The sequence below is a fragment of the Xyrauchen texanus genome, chromosome 4 (genome assembly GCF_025860055.1).
Source record: "Xyrauchen texanus isolate HMW12.3.18 chromosome 4, RBS_HiC_50CHRs, whole genome shotgun sequence".
In the NCBI taxonomy this organism is placed as follows: Eukaryota; Metazoa; Chordata; class Actinopteri; order Cypriniformes; family Catostomidae; genus Xyrauchen; species Xyrauchen texanus.
The window spans coordinates 41,697,355-41,721,889 of NC_068279.1; the positions used below are offsets into that span (position 1 = coordinate 41,697,355).

The 24,535-nt window shown below is 37.2% G+C and overlaps 2 protein-coding genes across 2 annotated transcripts in view; both read left to right on the forward strand.

Moving 5' to 3' along the window:
- Positions 1-3,854, forward strand: part of LOC127642923 (neutrophil cytosolic factor 1-like) — a 4,926-nt gene extending 1,072 nt beyond the window's left edge. The window contains exons 4-11 of the mRNA XM_052125370.1: positions 319-484; positions 1,325-1,386; positions 1,470-1,592; positions 1,699-1,806; positions 2,353-2,470; positions 2,615-2,728; positions 2,848-3,014; positions 3,524-3,854. Of these exons, the coding sequence (XP_051981330.1) occupies positions 319-484; positions 1,325-1,386; positions 1,470-1,592; positions 1,699-1,806; positions 2,353-2,470; positions 2,615-2,728; positions 2,848-3,014; positions 3,524-3,669 (1,004 nt within the window). The 3' untranslated portion in view covers positions 3,670-3,854. The remainder of the gene's footprint in view (positions 1-318; positions 485-1,324; positions 1,387-1,469; positions 1,593-1,698; positions 1,807-2,352; positions 2,471-2,614; positions 2,729-2,847; positions 3,015-3,523) is intronic.
- A 2,129-nt stretch (positions 3,855-5,983) lies between these two features.
- On the forward strand, positions 5,984-23,587 carry LOC127642922 (RCC1-like G exchanging factor-like protein). The gene is made up of 12 exons (XM_052125369.1): positions 5,984-6,144; positions 8,193-8,489; positions 12,959-13,088; positions 13,544-13,672; positions 14,262-14,328; positions 15,297-15,348; positions 15,923-16,007; positions 17,243-17,424; positions 18,797-18,884; positions 21,351-21,524; positions 21,786-21,871; positions 22,609-23,587. Exons 2-12 carry the CDS (start codon positions 8,205-8,207, stop codon positions 22,684-22,686), a joined length of 1,356 nt encoding a protein of 451 aa, XP_051981329.1. The 5' UTR covers positions 5,984-6,144; positions 8,193-8,204; the 3' UTR covers positions 22,687-23,587.
- The last annotated feature ends 948 nt before the right edge of the window (positions 23,588-24,535 follow it).

Consider the following 24,535-nt stretch of genomic DNA (forward strand, 5'->3'; position numbering starts at 1 on the left):
AAGAAATGAAACCCATAGAGTGGAAAGTTACCAATACGGAAAAACTTGGCAAAATCGTTGCGGTGTATGGTGTGCACACTGCTGGGCATGGCCTTCTTGTTGTGGGGTTTTCAAGTCTGAGTTTCAGTTCTACAAAATAATGTTTATGGAGCATATTGTGACTGATGCTGCACATGAGCTGTACTTTCTTTGGACTTTCCATTGTTGCAGGCAATTTGCATACTGGACAGATAAATATTGTGAAAAACATGAACCATGCCATTGAGTTGCCAACATATTATAACAAAATACCTGAAGTTAAATCTTTATCTCCCTCAGCTCCGAAATGGCTAGACAATCAGAAAACGACAGAGACAAGGCAGGTGACTCTTGCAGAATACTTTCGCTCTCTGCTCAACCTGCCTCCAAAGATCTCTCACTGCCATCTTGTGAGTGACTTCTTCAAAATGCGTCTTGAAGATGAATCTCCACCCGCCCCACACCCGTGAGTGCATAAGACTGCAACTGGAGATGTGGCTTAGTTGTTCGCACACATGATCTGACACATAGTATTAGTCCTTATATTGGCCATGCAAGTTTTATGTTTTACACATTATGTTTTTGGATCCCCCTTCCTGTCCTTTTTGTACTGTACTATAAATATACCAAATATAGCCTACTGTAAAAGTGGCATAAAGGTGAAAAAAGGTAATAAAAATAAATATAAATGAAATGTTGTTAACTACAATTGAGCTTTTAACTTCATAGAAATGTTCCGGGTTCAATACGAGTTAAACTTAATTTGTGGAACAATATTGACTAGACTCAAGCACAAATTGTGGTTACAGAAAGGCACATATAATGGATGTTAACAGGGCTCATCCATAGACATTAAAATACACATTGTTTCAAAAGTATTGTCACAAGATTTAAACATTATGGATGTTAACATTAATTTAATGTAATAAAATCACATACTAACCTTATCAGTGTAAATTTATATCAAGATTAGAATTTTGTTGCTATGGCGACGCAATGCCTAAACCTTAAACATGGTTTTAACACAGAGAACACACGGTTGTAGAACAGAGATTTATTATAGTACAGTCATGTTAATACGTATGATGTTTACATTAAACAGTGTGCATTTGAATGTTTTTGGAATGGCCCCAGCCCCACTCAAATCCACCATAACTGCCTTACTGTAATTTTTAAGTCGAAAATATTTTCTGTGGTTATCAACATTATATTACAAATGTTGTTTTTAGAGATTCATTTAAGATTGAAAACTGGAAAATCCTTATAAGAATATAGTATTAACAGCAAACTAAAATTCTCTCTGCAGATACAAAAGAAATGAGACATTCATTATGTCCACCAATAGATCACGAAGCAACACCTCTTCAGGTAAGGTCACATTTTGATCTGCATCATCTCTATTTTGTGCCATTGCCAAACCGTTATAGTTATAGTTGTTGCTCTTTGTACAGAAATCACAGGGCCAATCATGCTTGAGAGCTACAGAGTGATCGCAGACTACAGCAAGAGCTCAAAGTATGAACTCGCCCTGAAGGCAGGAGATATGGTGGACATAGTGGAAAAAAGCCCTAATGGTGGGTTGGATGAGAGATGAAGCTACCCTTGGTGCAACAGGATATAGTTACAGACCAGACTGATATAGGTAAAGGACTGATGTGTGATTTGATCTGTTGCTTGCAGGATGGTGGTTTTGTCAGTGTGAGTCTAGAAGAGGCTGGGTTCCAGCTGCTTACTTAGAACCGCTGGATGGAGCAGATGAATCCGAGGAACAAGAGCCTAATTACGCAGGTCAGTGTGTATTCCCAAACTTCACATGCTTAGTTTGTTTAGCCGGACAGTGTGTCTGTGTATGTGCATACTGTGAATTTTTCTCCTCTAAGCTTGTTGTAGGTTAGATGCTTCATGCACGTCAGCTGCGCTTATTGTCAGCTTTTAGTTTCATCAGCGATCTTCATCAAATACATGAAGAAAAAAGTCTCTCCTATAACACGCACGCATTTTTAATTGTGTTATTATTATGTTTGGGTGGAGTAAAATGTATTTATGTATCTTGAACAATCAGATGCATTTACACTTAACCCAGTTTCCTGGCAAACTGATAAAAAAATATCTGTGTTGTGAAAAGTCAGCCAATCCAATTAGTGTTTGCCAGATCGAGAAAGTGTTTTCCAGTTTTGTGTGCAAAATACATCAGACGGTCAGTGCACAGACCGTGGTGGTCTAACACTGAGACTAACTGATGTTAATCTGAGAACAGAATGAACTCTGTCAAATGAAATAGTCATTGATTGTGTTGTTGGATGTGTTGATCACATTGATATTTATCCACAACAGGAGAGCTCTATAAAACCTCCAAAGGATACACAGCTGCTGAAGAGGATGAGTTGACTCTTGAGGCAGGAGAGACTATTGAGGTCATCCATAAACTTCTGGATGGCTGGTGGGTGGTCAGGTGAGCATACACTTTAACTGTTTTGCATCGTGTGTCAGAGTAATGTGACAAAAATAGGAATGTTTTTAGTTTGTAGATATTCCATTGGATCATTTATAATCAGATCAGATTCCCAAAATGTCAATTTTTGTTTGTCTCTAACAGGAAAGGAGAAGATACAGGCTACTACCCATCCATGTTCCTATGCAGGACTGGAGAGAAGAAAGAGCTGGATGCTGAGAGGGATGTAGTCAGAAGATCAACCCCACCACCCAGAAGGTAGAGTTGCTGTATATACTTCTCTTTAAATGTCATAGGTATTTATGTCTCCACAACCTAAAATAACAGTAACTAAACACTATGGTTATGTCAATTCTTTTGTCCCTTTTTGCACATAGATCTACCATACGCAATGCCCAGAGCATCCATACCAAGGGACGTCAGCGAATCAGTCAGGACTCCTATCGTAAGCAGAGTCGACGGTTCTTACAGCAGCGAGGAAGACTAAACTCACAATCCAAGAACATGACACGATCTCCACTGCAAGAGAGGAAGACTAACAGAGGTGTGTGTGTAAATAAATGTATAAGCATACATTTATTTTGAATGCATTTTGTTATTTGCGGATTGCAATATTTTATATATATATATATATATATATATATATATATATATATATATAAATATATATCCATCCATCCATCCATCGTCAACCGCTTATCCTGTGTACAGGGTCGCGGGGATAAATATATATATATTTAAGTATTTGATTATGGATATACATTATTTAGAGATGTGTTTAATTTTGTCCATTATATTCCTCCATAGCAGCTAGTTATATTATGTAACTTTCTTGTCACCCATGACAATTGAAACTTGAAACTAAGTTGTGTTATAACCGTATGTGTAGCTTTAGAAGGCACAAATTTGACATATTAGCACAGACAGTCTTATATCAAGGATTATATATATATATATATATATATATATATATATATATATATATATATATATATATATATATATATATATATATATATATATATTAAATGTGTTGTATTTGTGTTTGTGCAGAAAACAATTCAAAATCAGACTCGTCCAAAGCAGATTATCTGGACAAACATACTCCAGTCATTCCTCCTCGGCCCAGTCCTCAGCTCATTCTGGAGCGCTGCACAGAGAACACATGCAAGAGAGTCAGCATACATGAAGCCAACTGAACTGCATTCAACGGCATGTGCTAAACCTTTACTTGAATCTGTGGTGTCTGTAACTGGTATTCTCAGGCATTCAGACACTTGTACATAAAAATGCTCTGTGCGTCTCTGCTTAGGCCAGAACCAATTATTAGCTATGTAAACATTTCTATATATGTCAACCATCTATTTACTCTATTACAGTTATACAGCATATATATATATATATATATATATATATATATATATATATATATATATATATATATATATATATATAGATAGATAGATAGATAGATAGATAGATAGATAGATAGATAGATAGATAGATAGATAGATAGATAGATAGATAGATAGATAGATAGATAGATAGATAGATAGATAGATAGATAGATATTTATTTACAGTTTAAGGGAGATCAGGCCAAGTTGTCACATGGGGAAGTTGTCAAGAGCTATATTTTAGTAACTATAAGGTTTTAGGTAGGGTGACCATATTCTGGTTTTCCAAAAAGAGGAAACCTTTTTGTGTGTGTGTGCGGGGGGAAAGGGTTCAAAACAGTGTTACAATGAATGCAAACTTTAATACAGTGAAAAAGACACTCTATTAGCATAACATAACATGTATATAAATAAATAACAATTTCCAACATTCTTTTGAATGTCCATGTATTAAAATATTCGATGCCATTAGTGAACCTTCATTTACTATTATTATTAATAGTATTAAATTGAATGGCCATGGAAAATGAAGCAATGTGATCATTTTACCTGGTCAGAAAAAGTTTTTTTACCCGATGAACTTTCACCTTTTGCTGACCCTTTATGCTTGGCAGAGCTAATAATGTGTGCTTCTAAATCACTTGCACCTTTATTAGCAACTGGCACATAAGTGCGAGCTTTACATGTCATACATCCTGCTTCCTACGGATCTCCACCTGGACGAAAGCATGGGAATTTTTGTGCAAATCTTCTGTAAATTTGCACTTTTCTTTGGGCATTGTTTCCACTCAGCTGTTATTTGCTGCTACTGTCAAGCAACTGTTTGATGCCGAAAACAACAGCGCTTCGCGGAGAGATTGACAGGCAGGAATTTGGCCAATAGTTGCTGCAAGCCTCTTATAATCGACCAATTGGTGTGCGAGAAGGCGGGACTTACAAAGAGTGGTTGAAGCAATGCAAACATGCTCACACTCGCAATGAAGTATTGCACCAGATGCACATCATAATGCAACTACAGCCGAATCCCGGCCATTTTCGCAAATTTAGAAATCCCGGCTAGACGCATTTTTAAGGTACGAAAAAGAGGAAATGTCCGGGAAAAAGAGGACGTATGGTCACCCTATTTTAGGTCAGAAGTTCAGTTGAACAAATGCTTGTTTCTCTAGTATCATAATATAAACATATACAGTGTACTAATTAAAATCCCAGGTGGCACATATACGTCTCTGAGATGTCTGTTTAAGATATTTTCATCTGGAAAGCATCTAAAATCTGCTAAACATCTTAAAAAGATCAGATTTTTTAAACATTCTAAATCATAAATGTCTCAAAGACAGCTGCTGAATGTCTTATTTACATCCGAGACGTATTGCAGATGAGCAAACAATGCCAAATAGATGTCTTCCAGATGTAAATACACATCAAACAGACGTCTGCGTGTGCTATCAGGGTGTGTTATAAAAAGTAATTGTCTCAGGACAAGTGTATATTTAATAATGTAAGGTTGAGCAGTTATTACATTAATATCGAGGCAGCTTTTCACATGTGATGTAATTCTGTACAATTCATACAGGCCTATTTAAAATGTATATATTAGCCAAAACAATGGTTTCATATTTTTGCGTGTTGCCTTTTACATTTTTGCAATTTCGTTTGTTGATTTTAGTAACATAATTGTTTTACTGTTTACATTTTGCTGGAATAACAATAAATAGTCTACACTACTTTTTTTATTTGTATTTTGTGGAAGATGGCATTTTAATTTAAGCTAGTATTTTTGATAGTATTTGATATGCAAACAAAGGTATTTTTCAGAATGAATTAAAAAATATTCACATAGCTAAAGCAATCGTGACAACTATATAGGTATATATAGGCCCTGTCACCACTATGCAATTTTTGGCCATGTAACGATGTGCTTTTTTGACGTTTTTGTAACCATTGAAAATTAAAATGGGTAGTAACTAATCAAAAGTGAAGGAGGCATAATAACTAAGAAAAATAAATAAATAATAATAATAATACAAATAAAAAAAAAATGCGTGTAACCTACCGATTGTTTTGGTCATTACACAATTTGCATGCACGACGTCATGAGTCAGAGTTCATACGGGTGCGCTGTCATGGCTGCCTCCATAGAAAACATGTCAGCTCAACATAAAATACAGAAAGGACACATTCCACGTTACATCCCGTATATTTTGTGTCAAGTTATTTGATGAGACGTGTATAAATCGACTTTGTCCTGTATTTTGGACGATTTTTTTATTACTGAACGGTAAGTGACTGTTTTAAGACGACTTCTATACAGAATCAGCATGAGCTTTATTGCCAAGTGTGCTTACACATGCAAGCAGGGGTTCTGACAATCTGCACTACCTCGTCAGGATGTGCTACCAGAAGTAAAAACTGTGATATGGAAAGTTAAAAATGGGTAGCATATGTCGGGAGGCACGGGAGAACCTGTCGGTATGTATTACAACAGCATTAAATGTGTTAAAAACCGATGTAGCACATCTCAGGAAGGTGTCAGGAAGATACCAATCAGGATGTGCTACCAGTATAACTATCATACAGTGTGATATGGTGTGAGACTGTAGGCTACTAAGCCCTAACCCCAACCCTAAAACTATGGGAATATAGCGTTGGTAGCACATCCTGATTGGTAGCATATCTTTTCAGGACACCGTTACGGTCCGGAACGCCGTTCCGACACCTTCGATTACAAAAAGAAGGGGGGAAAAATGCTTGTTCGTCAATCCATCCCATTTATTGTATTCTCCGATGCGGTTTTTGTTTTATCCGTTTGTCCAATCTCTGATTCATAGAAATCGCGTAAAATGGGATCAGCTGCTCAATCGTTTCTTTGACCCACTGATATGCAGTATCTTCTGTTAAAAAGCCGAAGGGGTTTTAAATCAGGAAACAATCACATGCAAAGCGACATCAGATCAAAATAGTATAGGCCTACAACTTGAGAACAAAAGACCACTCGACCAACACACTGTAAAAGGTTTCATTGTTATTTACATATTGATGTGTACTCCATTTTTGTTTATTCAGCATTTCTTTTTTTTTCTTTTTTTACTTTTTTTTTTACCTTTTTCGACTTGACCCGATTTTAGAATTACCCTACCTCCAAAATCCCAATTAAACCCCTGAAAACAAAGAATTTATCTTGGTGACAGAAGCTTGCAGTGAACAAACAATTCAACGACAAGACAGAGATAACAATTATAAAAAAGAATAAAAATAAATTTGAATTGTAAATATAAGTGTATTTATAGAAATACACAATAAGACTATATATATATATATATATGTGTGTGTGTGTGTGTGTGTGTGTGCGTGCGCGCGCATGTGTGCAAATACAAAAATTGTATACAGATCTAATGGCATAAATATAAATAGAATATGGTGTGTATTGCACATAATTATTGTCTGTTCATGAGATGGATAGCCTTAGGGGAAAAAAACTGTTCTTGTGCCTGACGGTTCTGGTGCTCAGTAGCGCCGGCCAGAAGGCAACAGTTCAAAAAGGTAGTGGGCTGGGTTAGTGGGGTCTAGAGGGATTCTTCTAGCCCTTTTCCTCACTCTGGAGGTGTGCCTGTCTGTCTGCCTGCCCAAACTGTCCTTTGTAGTCTTCTGATGTCTGATTTCTGAACCAAACCAGACAGTTATTGAAGTGCAGAGGACAGACTCAATGAGTGCTGAGTAGAACTGTTTCAGCAGCACCTGTGGCAGGTTGAACTTCCTCAACTGGCAAAGGAAGTACAACCTCGGCTGGGCCTTTTTCACACTGGAGATAATGTGTGTCTCCCACTTCAGGTCCTGTGAGATGGTTGTGCCCAGGAAGTTCAGGAACCTGAATGACTCAGTGCTTTAACAGTGCTGTTTAGAATGTGTGGGGGGGTGTCAGTGTTGGGGTGTTCCTCCTATAGTCCACAATCATCTCCACCGTTTTGAGCGTGTTCAGCTGAAGGTTGTTTTGACTGAAATAGACAGCCAGCTGTTCAACCGCTCGTCTGTATGCAGACTCATTGTCATCTTGGATGAGGCCGATGATAGTGTTATATGCAAACTTCAGGAGCTTGACTGAGGGGTCCTTTGCGGTTCAGTCATTTGTGTACTGGGAGAAGAGTAGTGGGGAGAGCACACATCCCTGGGGGGGCACATTGCTTCTGAAGAGAAGTGTTTCCTTCAAGTCTTAAAAACTTGAAGTCCTGTTTCTCTAATATTCAGTATTAATATTTATATATTATATGTATAATATGTGTAATATAATGTCACTGTTTATTTTGTCTCTTTATATTCTCTCCCATGCAGGTAACTATTATAATGACATTAATCAACATTCGCTGCTGTGGCAGACATGGCTGGCATTTAGGTCTCCGTGCCTTTGCCACACGATCTACGAGCACCTTGAGGAAGAGTGAGCAGCAAGATGAAGGACCCGTGTTCCAGTATGTCGGCCAACACAGGAAGCCCAAAGAGAAAGTGTTTGTATGGGGCTTTAGCTTCACTGGAGCTTTAGGAATACCTAGCTTTGTTGTGCCTGACAGCGGCAGGAAAAATCCTAGGAAGTATCAGCTCACACCTTACCGCCTGGATACTGAACAGAAGGTAATGTACTGCATATACTTAAGCTGCACTGTTTAGAATACATAAGAATGTGATAAGTTGTAGTGTCCTAAACAATCTTTTGCATACTGTATATAGTAGCCCCAACAAGTATTTGGTCACTTCAAAATGTTATAATATCATTACATTAGATACCAAAATATTTAACCAAGGCACGAGGGAGACCTACACAATATTAGGCAGGTGGTTTTAATGTTGTGGCTGATCAGTGTATATGTATACATACTCTTTGTTACTCAAGGTGGTGCTCAGTGATTGGGTTAATATACATTTGATATTGCTATTTGACGAAGAACAATGTGGAAGTAAACTATAGAAAGTGTAACACATGAACAGGATAATTTTGCTGTCATTTGTGTTTACTACTAAAATTATGTAAGTTGTGTCTAATTAGACTCAAAAAGGGCGTGAGATAACACTGTACATATGTGTAGCTTAAAGGAATGTTCCAGGTTCAGTACAGGTTAAGCTCAATCAACAGCATTTGTGAAATAATGTTGATTACCACAAAAAGTAATTTAGACTCAGTCCTCCTTTTCTTTTAAAAAAGCAATATTCTGGGTTACAGTAAGGCACTAACAATGGAAGTGAATGGGTGCCAATTTTTTACTTTAAAATAGTCACTGTTTTAGAAGTACAGTCACAAGATGATTTTAGTGTGATAAAATCATTTACTAACATTTTCAGTGTAAAGTTATAGTCAATTTACAGCTTCATTACCATGATGTCAACAAATCCTAAGACAACTGTAAAAATTACAATTTAAACAACTTAACAGCTAAAATAATACACAAATCTCTATTTTTGCATTTTTTTTTTAAAGAAAAGAAAGTTAGTTTTTGTGGTAATCAACATTATGCCTCAAATGCTGTCGACTGAGCTTAACTTGTGTTGAACCCAGAATATTCCTTTATGTGTAGCTCAATACGTGTTTGACAGCCAGTTTGACAGTCATCTCATGAAAGTTCAGTGTATAAGTAAAGAATCCTGTTCTATATTTAATCTCTTTGATCAATGAAAAATGGAACAAAATATTTCAGAATTTATTATATTCTATTATTTCTAATTGTCTTGAAAATCATTATAATTTCACTATAGACACTATCTGGGCATTTTGTAGATCCATTTGAGATAGATATACAGTTGAAGTTAGAAGTTTACATACACCTTAGCCAAATATATTTAAACTCAGTTTTTCACAATTCCTGACATTTAATCGTGGAAAACATTCCCTGTCTTAGGTCAGTTAGGATCACTATTTTAAGAATGTGAACATCCATAAAGCCGCGGGTCCAGACGGCATTCCGGGCCGCGTCATCAGAGCGTGCGCGAATCAACTGGCTGGTGTTTTTACGGACATTTTCAATCTGTCCCTCTCCCTGTCTGTAGTCCCCACATGCTTCAAAACATCCACCATTGTGCCTGTACCGAAGCAAGCCACAATCACTTGCTTAAATGACTGGCGTCCTGTTGCTCTGACCCCCATTATCAGCAAATGCTTTGAGAGGTTAATCAGAGATTACATCTGCTCTGTTCTGCCCACCTCTTTGGACCCATTGCAGTTTGCCTACCACAACAACCGCTCCACTGACGATGCCATTGCATCTACACTACACAGTGCTCTCTCCCATCTGGAAAAAAGGAACACATATGTGAGAATGCTGTTTGTAGACTACAGCTCAGCATTCAACACCATAGTGCCCTCCAAGCTTGATGAGAAACTCCGGGCTCTGGGCTTAAACAGCTCACTGTGCAGCTGGATCCTGGATTTCCTGTCAGGCAGACGTCAGGTGGTTAGAATGGGCAGCAACACCTCCTCATCACTGACCCTCAACACTGGAGCCCCACAGGGCTGTGTTCTCAGCCCACTCCTGTATTCCCTGTACACACATGACTGTGTGGCAACACATAGCTCCGATGCCATCATTAAGTTTGCTGACAATACGACGGTGGTAGGTCTGATCACTGACAATTATGAAAGAGCCTACAGAGAGGAGGTGCACACTCTGACACGCTGGTGTCAGGAGCACAACCTCTCCCTCAACATCAGTAAGACCAAGGAGCTTGTAGTGGACTTCAAGAGAAAAGACAGAGTACACAGCCCATCACCATTAATGGAGCACCGGTGGAGAGAGTGGACATTTCTCCAGAAAGATCTTTGTCACCATGTGCACTTGCAAACTTTAAAATGGCTTTTTTGTGGCAGTTTTTGAGCTGTGGCTTCTTCCTGGCTGATCAGCCTTTCAGGTTATGTTGATATAGGACTTGTTTTACTGTGGCTATAGATACTTGTCTACTATAGATACTTTCCTCCAGCATCTTCTCAAGGTCCTTTGCTGTTGTTTTGGGATTGATTTGCACTTTTCACACCAAACTACATTCATCTTTAGGAGACAGAATGTGTCTCTTTCCTGAGTGGTATGAAGCCGCATGGTCTCATGGTGTTTATACTTGCATACTATTGTTGTACAGATAAATGTGGTACCTTCAGGCATGTGGAAATTTCCAGGTCCATAAAAAGTTTTTTTGGTCTTGGCTGATTTCTTTGGATTTTCCCATGATGTCAAGCAAAGAGGCAATGAGTTTGAAGGTAGCCCTTAAAATACATCCACAGGTACACCTCCAATTCAGTTCACCTCCTATCAGAAGCTAATTGTCTAAAGGCTTGACATCATTTTCTGGAATTTTTTCAAGCTGCATAAAGGCACAGATAACTTATTGTTTGTAACCAATGTCAGTGACCCACTGGAATTGTGATATAGTTGATTAAAAGTGAAACAATCTTTCTGTAAACAATTGTTGGAAAAATTACATGTGTCAGGCACAAAGTAGATGTCCTTTTTTTTATTTTTTTTTATGTATATATGTATGTGTGTTATATATGTATATATATATATATATATGTATGTATTTCACTGGTCCCTTACTTGTATAAGCTGCTATGTCTTGTTAATTTGTGTTTTGTTCAATATAAAAAAAAAAATTAGATGTCCTAAATGACTTGCCAAAATTATAGTTTGCTAATATTACATCTGTTACACTTAATCACAAAAACCCAAATTTCACTGTTTTCTGGCCCTGGCACAAAATGACCAGCTAACATCATTTCACTAATAATATCACCTGCACCTGGGAAAGTGTGAACGAGTACTATTCAGGTGAAATCACTCTATCATTCTGATTGAATTATAAGAGCAGACTGTTTGCTATAAAAGGAGGGAAGAAGTGCTTCCAATCATTGTGTTCTTGTTCGCAATGGTTACCTCCAAATAAAGACATGCAGCTCATTTGGAAGGAAATTGCTGCAAAGAATATTGCACTGGAAAGAACCATTTACCGGATCTTCAAAGAGAGAGGTTCAACCTTATTGAAGAAGGCTTCAGGACGTCCCAGTGTGTCCAGTAAGTGCCAGGAATGTCTCCTCCCAAGGAGTCAGCTATGGAATAGTGTCACCACCAGTGCAGAGCTTGCTCAATATTGGCAGCAGGTTGATGTTAGTGTATCTGCATGCACAGTGAGGTGAAGACTTTTGGACAATGGCCTGGTGTCAAGAAGGGCAGCAAAGAAGCCAATTCTTTCGAAGAAAAACATCAAGGACAGACTGAAATTCTGTAGGAAGTACAAGGATTGGACAGCAGAAGACTGGTGCAAAGATATTTTCTCTGATGAAGCCTCTTTCTGACCATTTGGGACATCTGGAAAATCGATAGTCCGGAGAATAAAATGTGAACACTACCATGAGTCCTGTGTCGTGCCAGTGAAGCATCCTGAGACCGTCCAGGTGTGGGGTTGCTTTTCATCCAAGGGAGTGGGCTCTCTCACAATTCTGCCTGAAACACTGCCATAAATAAAGAATGGTATCAAAACGTCCTGCAAGAGCAACTTCTCCCAACGATCCAGGAGCAATTTGGTGATGATCCGTGCATTTTCCAGCATGATGGAGCACCATGTCACAAGGCAAGTGTGATAATGAAGTGGCTCGGAGATCATTACATTGAAATTTTGGATCCGTGTCCAGGCAACTCCCCGGATCTTAACCCCATAGAGAACCTGTGGTCAATCCTCAAAAGGCGAGTGGACAAGCAGAAGCCCACAAATTGTGATCAACTCCGAGCACTAATAACACAAGAATGGATCGCCAACAGTCAGGATTTGGCCCAGAAGCTGATATCCAGCATACCAGAGAGAATTGCAGAGGTTATGAAGAACAAGGGCCAACACTGTAAATATTGACTCTTTGGATATATTGAATGTTTTTAATAAAAGCCTTTAAACCAGTATACCATAGAAACATGTGAAAAAATTTGACAAACTTTGCAACACACTAAATTGATATCACTGCCAGTAATTATGGCCATGGCTGTACACCTGTGTGAACTTGAAGGAATCTCACTGCATATAGTTGGTATATGAATCTTTGTTATAGATTATGTTTCTTTTTTTTATTGTAGATTTCCTCAGCAGCCTGTGGATATGGTTTCACCCTGCTGGCATCTAAAACCAGAGACCTGACCAAATTGTGGGGCATGGGCCTGAACAAAGATTCCCAACTGGGCTTTCAACGTACACAACATGACCGACGTGAGAGACTCAATATCCTCCTATTAGTAACTCATTTGCTCTTGGTAGAGACTACCCTTACAAAAAGTACTCTGCCAAGTACCAGAACCATTACAGTGATGATATCATATGGTAATACTCTGGTACTATATATACCGTGGTATTGAATGATTATCATATATCATGATGATTACATGGTACACCAAAGTACTTCAAATAATAACATGGTGGTACCATCATACATGTCCAAAACACTATGGTGCCATGCCCAAAAAGCACTGGTAGTGCCATGGCAGTTTTTGGTACTTTTTGTTTGTAAAGGGAAGTTGGGCTATTGCAAAGTTTTTGAGGAATGATCTGATGTGGGTCATGAAAGTGTTTATGAATACCTACTGTACATGTTCCTACTGAACATGAGAAGGCTCATGTACTGGCTAAAATTGGTTATTTACTGCTTTGTCTCTGTTTTTTTTTAGATAAGAGTTATGACTATGTCCTGGAGCCGTCTCCAGTGTCTCTCCCTCTGGTCAACCCTCAAGAGACACGTGTTTTACAGGTATCATGTGGCCGTGCTCACTCGCTGGTGCTCACAGACTCTGAGGGAGGTGAGGATACACTGGATCAGTGTCATATTTACTTTCTGAGATATGATGTGCAGATTTGTTTTGAGTTTTTCATTATTGTTGGAGCTGTGACAGTGGGTAATGCAAGTGCTCAGGACACATAAGAGCCCCCTGGCTGCTCTCTACTGTACTGTTCTAAAGCCACAAAGCCACTTTTTATTTTTTGCATTAAATATTCTAGTTAACATGGTACATGGCATTTGATGTTTGGTTGGCATTTTTGCTTGGAGACACTTCACAAATGGTCTCTGATCTTTTCTGAAACCTTTAAATTGCTTTTGTATTCTGCATAAATGTATAAGAGTTAAAATACTTAGATCAAATTGCATTACATCCAAAATTGATGGTTCTAACTCTACATTTTGTTTGGATATACCACATTAAAAGCGGTTGTAAAATTACTTTAAACCCGCACCTGTGAGTACATGCGTATGCTATATTAATGGTGCAACTTATTGGTGGAAGAATTGTTTATTCCAATACTTGTTCAAAATAAATGTAACCGCTTATTAAACGCCACTTTAACCACAATAAACATTAAAATCAGTTGTCCTTAATGTCTCTCTGTCAGTTTTCAGCATGGGTAATAATGCCTATGGACAGTGTGGGAGGAAGATTGTGGAGGATGAAGTTTACAGGTATGTCCTCTAGCCATATACATTTAGACTTTAACATATTTATTTAAATGTTTTGCTCTAACACATGTGAAATGATTATTCGGTATGTCTGGGAATAGCTCATCATTGGCCTTTTGATGTTTTGGTGGGTTTACAATTACTGTTGTGTCATCAGAGGCAATTTCAACATAATTAAAAAAAAAGGAGTAGTTCAGCCTAAAATGAAAATTCTCTCATAATTTACTCACTATCATGTCATCCCAGAACTGTATGTATTCCTCCCTTCTGTAGAACTCAAACAAAAGATATTTAGAATTTTAAGCTTTGTAGGTCCATTCAATGCAACTGAATTGTGATCATAAAAAGTACATGAAGGCATCATAAAAGTAATCCATAAGACTCCAGTGTATTAATCCATATCTTCAGAAGGGATATGATAAGTGTGGGTGTTAAACAGATCAATATTTAAGCCCTTTTAAAAACAAATCTCCACTTTCACTTTCTTCTTTTGTTTTTTGCCGATTCACATTCTTTGTACAGCCACTTCGGGTTGTTAAAGCTGGAGATTTGTCGTTAAAAACGACTTAAATACTGATCTGTCGCTTCTGAAGATAAAGATTGAATCACTGAAGTGTAATGGATTACTTTTCTGCTGCCTTTATGTGATTTTTGGAGCTTCAAAGTTCTGGTCACCATTATCTTACATTGTATGGATATTTTCTTCTAAAATGTTCATTTTTGTTCTGTAGAAGAAAGTCATGCACATCTTGGATGGCATGAGGTTGAGTAAAAGATGACAGAATTGTATATTTGGATTAACTATTCCTTTAACTTTCACCCAAAGCATGATAAATAATTGTTTATGCACTTGACATGGTCTGGTTTCCATGAGAGCTTAGCTTAAGCTGTCATTGTTTTCTAAAAACCTGTGTGTTTAAGAATGAGGATATTTATGACTAATTACAGTCTTTTACCTCGGTTCCCTCTAGTGGCAGCCATATTGTTCACAAGATTGAAGGTTTTGACAGCCGAGTCACCCAGGTTTGTGATGACATTTTCACCGCTCTTATGATGTCTTGATTCACACTTCATATGATTAAAAACACAATTTGAGGAAAAAAAGCAGCAATAAGATTTCATTACACTGGCAATACATGCTGGGTTGTTTACGGACTTAAAATCAATATAAAATCAATGTTGTTTAAAACATCCTGTTTACTTTAATTAATGTACCTGGTCTTATTGTGAAAGATTCAATCCAAATTCAGTCTTTTATGAAAATTGAATAACTTGTGCCAAATAGCTTTTTAGGCATTATGTTTTAGCATTCAGGTATGACTCCATTCTAGTATGGTATGCCCATATTTCATAATCCAATATTGAATATCCCGTTTCACTCGGAATTGTATTCCATTTCAGAAGAGGTTGTGAATGGGGATTCAGGTTGATTTTAACATGCTATTTTTTCACAAACATCTTTAGTATTTTCTATTTATCAGCAACATCTACCCTCACATTTTCTGTTTAGTGGAAATCCAATAGTTCTTATATTAAAATCTCACAGTATGTTGCCATAACAGACAGTATAATCTGTCCTGCTTCTGCTGTCCTGTAGGTGGCTTGTGGGCAGGATCACAGTCTGTTTGTAACCGAGAGGGGCTCTGTGTATGCCTGTGGGTGGGGGGCAGATGGACAAACAGGTTTGTTTTATTATCTCTCTCTGTCTCTCTAACCCATTCACACACACACTCTCTCTCTCTCTCTCTCTCTCTCTCTCTCTCTCTCTCTCCATATGTCTTGATCTTTGTCTTATTTCCTTCCCTCTCTTTGTTCTGTACTCCATTGGGGAACCTGCCTAAGGGTGTTTTCCAGAAAGTGTAACCAGATTAGACTAGAATTAAAATATAAATATACATGGTTTGGGTAGTTAAAATGAAATCGTATTTGTAAGTTGACACGCATGTTGTCCTGCATGCTCCATCTAAATCTAGAATTTAACTTTAACAGTATTTTTCCAATTGTTTTATAATTATGATGCATGCTGCATTTATGAGCTCATATTATTGAAATTTTTGTACTTCGAAAAATTCAATTGTCACACTGCAGTGTGTTTACATTAATTGAAGTTTTAACCTAAAATAAAAATTACAAAAAAGTGTCCATGGACATATTATGAATCTTATAACTTTCTCATTGTTTGAAAATGTATTTAATAAAATATTTTACTTTGACTTCACTTGATATTAAATGGATAGATCCCCCAAATTGTAATCATTTACTCACTCGCATGTTGTTCCACACCCATAGGACTTTCTTCTGTGGAACACACAAGGCAGAATGACTGCCTCAGTCACCATCCACTTTCATTGTGGAAAAAGATGCAATGAATGGAATGCATAAGGAGATGTTAGGCAGAATGATAGTCTCAGTCACCATTCACTTTCATTCTGGAAAAAGATGCAATGAATGGAATGCAAAAGGAGATGTTAGGCAGAATGTTAGTCTCAGTCACCATTTACTTTCATTCTGGAAAAAGATGCAATGAATGGAATTTAAAAGGAGATGTTAGGCAGAATGTTAGTCTCAGTCACCATTCACTTTCATTCTGGAAAAAGATACAGTGAATGGAATGCAAAAGGAGATGTTAGGCAGAATGATAGTCTCAGTCACCATTCACTTTCATTGTGGAAAAAGATGCAATGAATGCAATGCAAAAGGATATGTTGGGAAGAATGTTAGTCTCAGTCACCATTCACTTTCATTGCATCTTTTTTCCACAGTGAAAGTGAATGGTGACTGAGGCTGTCATTTTGTCTTGTGTGTTTCACAGAAGAAAGTAAACTGGGTTTAGAACAACATTGGGGTGATTAAAGGATGACAGAATTCAAATTTTTGGGTGAACTATCCCTTTAGTCACTCTGGAATTTATTTTAAGGTTTGGGCCACCACAACAAGTCCTCCTGTCCAGTGCTTGTTGGAGGAGACTTGACTGGTGTCAAAGTTCAACAGGTGGTCACATATGGAGATTGCAGTTTGGCTGTGTGCACTGATGGGCAGGTGTTTGGCTGGGGGAACTCTGAGTATCTGCAGCTGGCATCTGTCTCTGAAGCAACACAGGTACAGATGGCAATACAAAAACAACTGGACAAGACATTCCAGAAATTATTGAAATACTTTGCTGACAGACGATGTTGGTTTACTCCACTAGAGTGATCATGAATGATATATACAGTGCATCCGGAAAGTATTCACAGCACTTCACTTTTTCTACATTTTATTATGTTACAGCCTTATTCCAAAATTGATTAAATTCATTAAACATTCTACAAACAATACCCCATAATGACAACATGAAAGAAGTTTGTTTGAAATCTTTGCAAATTTATAAAAAATTAAAAACGAAAAAAAAATCACATGTACATAAGTATTCATAATATTCTTTGCTCAATACTTTGTTGAAGCACCTTTGGCAGCAATTACAGCCTCAAGTCTTTTTGTGTATGATGCTACAAGCTTGGCACACCTATTATTGGGCAGTTTCTCCCATTCTTCTTTGCAGGACCTCTCAAGCTCCATCAGGTTGAATGGAGAGCTTCGGTGCACAGCCATTTTCAGATCTCTCCAGTCTCCAGAGATGTTCAATCGGGTTCAAGTCTGGGCTCTGGCTGAGCCACTCAAGGACATTCGCAGAGTTGTCCCGTAGCCACTCCTTTGTTATCATGGATGTGTGCTTAGGGTCATTGTCCTGTTTGAAGATGAGCCTTCGCCCCAGTCTGAGGTCCAGAGTGCTCTGGAGCAGGTTTTCATCAAGGATGTCTCTGTACATTGCTGCATTCATCTTTCCCGCGATCCTGACTAGTCTCCCAGTTCCTGCCGCTGAAAAACATCCCCACAGCATGATGATGCCACCACCATGCTTCACTGTAGGGATGGTATTGGCCAGGTGATGAGCGGTGGCCAGACATGACGCTTGCCATTCAGGCCAAAGAGTTCAGTCTTTGTTTCATCAGACCAGAGAATTTTGTTTCTCATGGTTTAGGAGTCCTTCAGGTGTCTTTTGGCAAACTCCAGACGGGCTGTCATGTGCCTTTTACTGAGGAGTGTCTTCCGTCTGGCCACTCTACCATACAGGTCTGATTGGTGGAGAGCTGCAGAGATGGTTGTTCTTCTGGAAGTTTTTCCTCTCCACAGAGAAATGTTGGAGCTCTGTCAGAGTGACCATTTTTTATTTTTAATAAATTTGCAAAGATTTCATACAAACTTCTTTCACGGTGTCATTATGGGGTATTGTTTGTAGAATTGAGGATAATAATGAATTTAATAAATTTTGGAATAAGGCCTGTAACATAACAAAATGTGGAAAAAGTGAAGCGCTGTGAATACTTTCCGGATGCACTGTATTTTCTGTGATGTGTATGCTGGGAGAAACAAATGGCACAGAGGGAGAAAATTCCAGCCTGAGTAGCTCATTTGTAAAGTCTGTTTTCAGATTAGCTCACCACGACTGCTGTCTCTGAAGGGGGTGGGTCGAGTCCGACAGGCGGCATGTGGAGGAACACAGGTGGCTGTCCTGAACGGTAAGATTAGATTTATCTCAAGAAGCCTAATAATAGCAATGGTGTGTACAATGTTATTAACATTGTATTATATTGAAATACCATGGGATATGAATATGGGATCCATTCAGTATCATGGTATGAATTAAATTACTATAGTATTGCCATCTGGTACTTCATTGTATCATGGTAATGCCACAGAACTCTTATTTTAGGTGTAATTGTTTGTTTCACCTATATATAACTATATATAAACTATAAAGTGTCTTGAGTATATTTATTTGCATATTTTAAAGACATGAGGCCTTATTCATAAAAAACAAGCAGAGAGAATCTCTATTTAAATTGTTTTCATAAAACCATTCATATCAATGGCGATTGGTTTAAGCAAAGTTTTGGTGGTGATTGCACATTTATTTTAGCTTTTATAATTGGATGTTTTTCTATTGGCAGTTTTAATTGTTGCTAAAACAGATTTCAGCTTAGTTACTTATTTTTATTAAGAAATGTCACTGAGTTGGGAGCAACATTGCAGACACCAAAAACAATGCTCTTGAAAAGCAGCAGCTGCCGCTGATTCATGTGTAAATCGTCACATTGAATTGTGTGCAACAGTTGCTGTACAAATTAATTTATGGATTTGTTTTTTTCATCTTGTGTTTAATAAATAAGGCCTTGAAGCATCTTTAAAAGTTCAAACTTAATGCATGATTATAAAATCAGTAATACCTTACAATAAGTTTACATTTGTTATTATTAGTTAACTACATTTGTTAAAGGGATAGTTCACCTAAAAACGTAAATTCTCTCATCATTTACTCTCCCTAATCCCATCCCAGATGTGTATGACTTCCTTTCTTCTACAGAACACAAATTAAGCTTTTTAGAAGAATATCTCTTCTAGAAGAAGGTCCATACAATGCAAGTGAATTGTGACCAGAACTTTGAAGCTACAAAAATCACATAAAGGCAGCATAAAAGAAACCCTTAAGACTCCAGTGGTTTAATTCATGTCTTTAGATGCAATATGATAGGTGTGGGTGATAAACGGATCAGAACAGATCAACCTCTTTTTTATTTATAGATCTCCACATTCTTCTTCTTCTTTTGTTTTTTGGTGATTTGCATTCTTCATGCATATTGCCACCTACTGATGGGGCTGGTCAAAGGTGGACATGTATTGTAAAAAAGGACTTAAATATTGATCTGATCTTGCTTCTAAATATATGGATTACAATTTTCACACGTGAGTTCCCAGCGGGAGTTCTTTAATGCGCACTGTAATTAAAATAAATCTTACCTTATGCTTCACAGCAGATGCACCGGAGAACAGATTATATCACAGTGGGTGCACTGAAGGTCAGATTATACATTATCAAAGATATAATGTGGTTTATAGATTTATAATGATTGATAATATAATGGTTTATAATGATGCGCATGCACTTTCTGGCTATGCGCACAACCATATTTTCGTTGCAATGCAAGATGGGATTCTGAGTTTGTGTAGTCATAGAAGCATACAAAAGGAGGAGCATAGAAGGATCTAAAAACCTAGCCCTTCCACTCTCCCAGCCCCAGATGTGGTTGTGAAATTTGTATTTTCTTTGTTTGACGTCAGAAAACAGAAAGACGCAGCGCTTCATCTAAACGGTGCACTCTGACGGTAACTGCTTGATAAGTTTGTTTAGTGATTGTTTGAAAGTTGATAACATATCAAAATAAAGATATTGTGATGTTGAATAGACTCTGAGCAGCTGGTTCATTATGTTCAGTCATTATGACATTATTGTTAAAGGCAGCATGAATGCAGATCACACCAGTTTGATCGTACACATCTGAGCCCAGCCTAGTGTAATCACACCGGTTTGATCGTACTTGCGAAAGACTGGAGTCATATGGATTGATTTTATGCTGCCTTTGTGTGATTTTTGTAGCTTCAAAGTTCTGGCCAGCACCATTTACTTGCATTGTATAAACCTACAGAGCTGAAACATTCTTCTAAAAATCTTAATTTGTGTTCTGCAGAAGATAGAAATTCATACACTTCTGGGATGCATGAGGGGGAGTAAATGATGAGAATTTTCATATTTGGGTGAACTATTCCTAAAACAAGAATTACAACAAACAATACTCTTACAGCATTTGTTAATCTTTTTTTTTTAGAGTTACTTTTCAACATTTACTAATACAGTTTTAAATTGAAAAGTTGTGTAATGTTAACATTAGTTAATGTAATACAAACATGCATGGACAATTTGTTTCTTTATCAATTAACAATCAAAGAAAGGTTAATACTGTTTGTATGCTTATTGTCAGATCATGATAACCTAATGTATTTCCTAATGTTAACAAATGGAACCATGTTGTGAAATGTTACCATAAATTCTACATACTGTAAAACAATCGTACACAAGAAATAATTAATAGTTTAAATAGAACTAGTTCATATTTATGATATTATTAAAAACAAATAAATCTCTTTAGAGCAAGGAGAGGTGTTTGTTTGGGGCTTTGGAATTCTGGGAAAAGGCCCAAATCTTTCCGAGTCCGCTATCCCAGAAAGAGTGCCAGCAATATTGTTTGGGAGGTCAGAGTTCAACCCTGCAGTAAAGGTGTCTTCCATCCGCTGTGGACTCAACCACTTTGCAGCCATCACAGGTACATTTCATATGAAAATTCTGCACAAAATAAGTATTGTCGTATTGATCTATGATTTTGATGTGATCCTTATATGGCTGCATTCAAACAGGAAAAAAGTGTTTTAAATTGTATGCAGCAACAGAAGAAAGGTTATGTCCTCTTAAAACACCTGCTAAAAATGCTTGTGCAATATAGTTGATATTAAATACAGTCTGTTTCCTGGACAGCATCCATGTAAATAGAGGGCTGAGTTATTTGCTACATGAATATTGTTTTCAGATCGTAGTGAGCTGTTTGTTTGGGGTAAGAATGTGAGAGGGTGTCTAGGCATTGGGAAACATGATGACCAGTATTTTCCATGGAGGGTAAGAAGCCAACAACACTTTCTGTTCTTTTCTTTTTAAAGGAACATTTCAGGTCATGGACAATTCAGCTTGTAATTCAAAGTCATTTTCTGTAATAACTAATCATAGAAAATAAGTTTGATTCATATCACAGTTGGTAAAAACAAACAAAAATAAAAGAAGTACAGAAATCCAGTTTAGAAGTCTATGAGGCAACCACTGATTGCTTGCCCCATAGACTTCCACTGTAAGTCCATACTGTCAATGCATTTACTTATTTTTACTAACTGCGGTATGAATCTAAATAATTTTCTGTGGTAATCGACTGAACGTTTAGAACTGGAGGTAGTTCACCCCAAAAATGAAAAATCTGACAGTTACTTACCCTTGTGTTATTGCAGACCTGTTTGACTTACTTTCTTTCATGGAACACACATCTTGTTCAGATTGTTCAGTCTCAGTCACCATTCACTTTTACTGCAGGGAAAAAAAATGCAATGAAAGTGAATGGTGACAGAGGCTGTCAGCCCCTAACATTCTGGCAAACATCTACTTTTGTGTTCCATGGAAGAAAGTCATACAGGTTTTGAGCAACATGAGGATGAGAAAATGATGACAGGATGAATTTTGGGTGAACTATCCATTTAATTTGTATTTAACCTGGAATATTCTGTTGATATGGAATATTGTGGATTTCAGTTGCATACACATATGTCTATGTTTCTGTTCTTTATGCTGATGCCTGTCATTTGTTTCAGGTGACGGTGCCAGGCCACGTGACAGATGTTGCCTGTGGTGTTGACCACATGGTGGCGCTGGTCAAATCAGTCATATGAGTCTTCACGTGTCACCCTTCTTCCAGATGGATGCTTTTAATCTAACATGGAAATGCAACACCTCCTCTGCTGTTTACAGTATGGACCTCAGAAATAGACTTGAGAGTGAAAACTCTCACCTTGTGACTCCTAAATTACTCTGGCTGTCTTAATGAGGAGTATGTTATGTCGGGCCTTTTTGGAAATTCTGGAATTCTCAAGTTTTATTTTGGACGTTTCATCTCCACACTGTACATTCAAAGCCACGTTATCAGTACTGGTTCTACATCTGCTTTCATGGTAAAACATAACTTTTTAATTTGTTTTATTTGTTAAAATAAAACATTTCAAAATCTATGTGTAGAATGAGATTTTAAGGTGAAACAACTCTGAGTTTCTACCGATTATCTTACCAATGGCGTTTTGTACAGTTATGGTTTTGTTTGATTCTTAAATAGTTCAACCAACAATAGACATTCAATCCTTTACTCACCCTCATGTTGCTCCAAAACCAGAGAAACGGTGTTACCCATAATCACCACTATAGATTTATGTGAGGTGCAGACCAAAATTTCCGTATTTTCAAATTTAGTGTGTCAAGATCTGTTTTCAGCAGTGTTGGGTAACTTCTAAAAAAAAAAAAAAAGATATTAATACAAATGAATCCGATCACTGACTGACTTTCAGATTGTCATAGAAAAAGTATTCACGTTACTTTCTAAAACACTTTTTACATAAGTTTGTTTTTCCAGTGAACAAATGACGATGTTTGGTAACGCTTGATCAGAAATCAGACAATAAATTGCACTTGTACATGTGTAGTTATGGACGTGTTTGTCATTATAAACCATTTAAGATGTCTTTATTGGCTGAATTCTTATCCATGCATTATCTATTTGTTTTTAGTTAAGTTAATTGTTAAGGGGAAAAAACTAATTAATAGCTATTATTTTCCAAATTACATCCTTTATAGGTTGTCAGTACACTTTGCAAATTTACAGCTATGTGTTATACAGGTGTGGATTTCAAATAACCATTTTTCATACACTGAAAATCACATTGCTGTGATACAAAAGCAGTTATTTTAGACGCTTAAGTCTTTATGAATAATTTGTTGCCAATTGCTCCATTAATAATGCAACCTGTTAGAATGAATAACACTAACATGTTTTTACATTTTTGGGGTTCCTGGGTAGTACGTGTTATTTCCTAATTGCTTATTAAAAGTATAGAAAATTGATTTTATTCCCCACAAACTTTGCTTTTGTGACCATGACAGTGATATTTTGAAACCTACCTAAAAGTCATATATATAAATTCAAATAGAACATAGGAGCGTACTTGGAGCAAGGCGAGCGCTTCCATCAGGATATGCTGAACATCGAAGTGCTGCTACCAAGGACAGTATAACGAGAACATGATGGGAGACTACATTTGGGGGCTGAATCGTTAAAGTGATTTACAGTATAATTGTAAATCTCGATAAACTACTCCCTTCTAAATCTTTTGTATTACTTTAGTATAAATGCATGTTAATATGGATTCAAATGTTGTTTTTCAGACTTTGTGAACCAAAAGACACAAATTTGCCTGTTTTCTCATTGGTAATAGGTCAATTTCAAAATATCACAGTAATGGTCACAAAAGCAAAGTTTGAGGGGCATAATCATCATTTTCAATACTTTTGAGGCATAAGGAAATAACACACTACCCAAGAACAAAAACTGTGTTACATAGTTTAATAATGTTGGCATGCTGTTATTCGACAGACTTGGTCGCTAAACAAATACCAAGATTTCTGAGCTTTCAAGCTACATCCATCAAAACTGGCACAGACATTCAAGGCTGTTCTGACATGGGTTGAAATGTC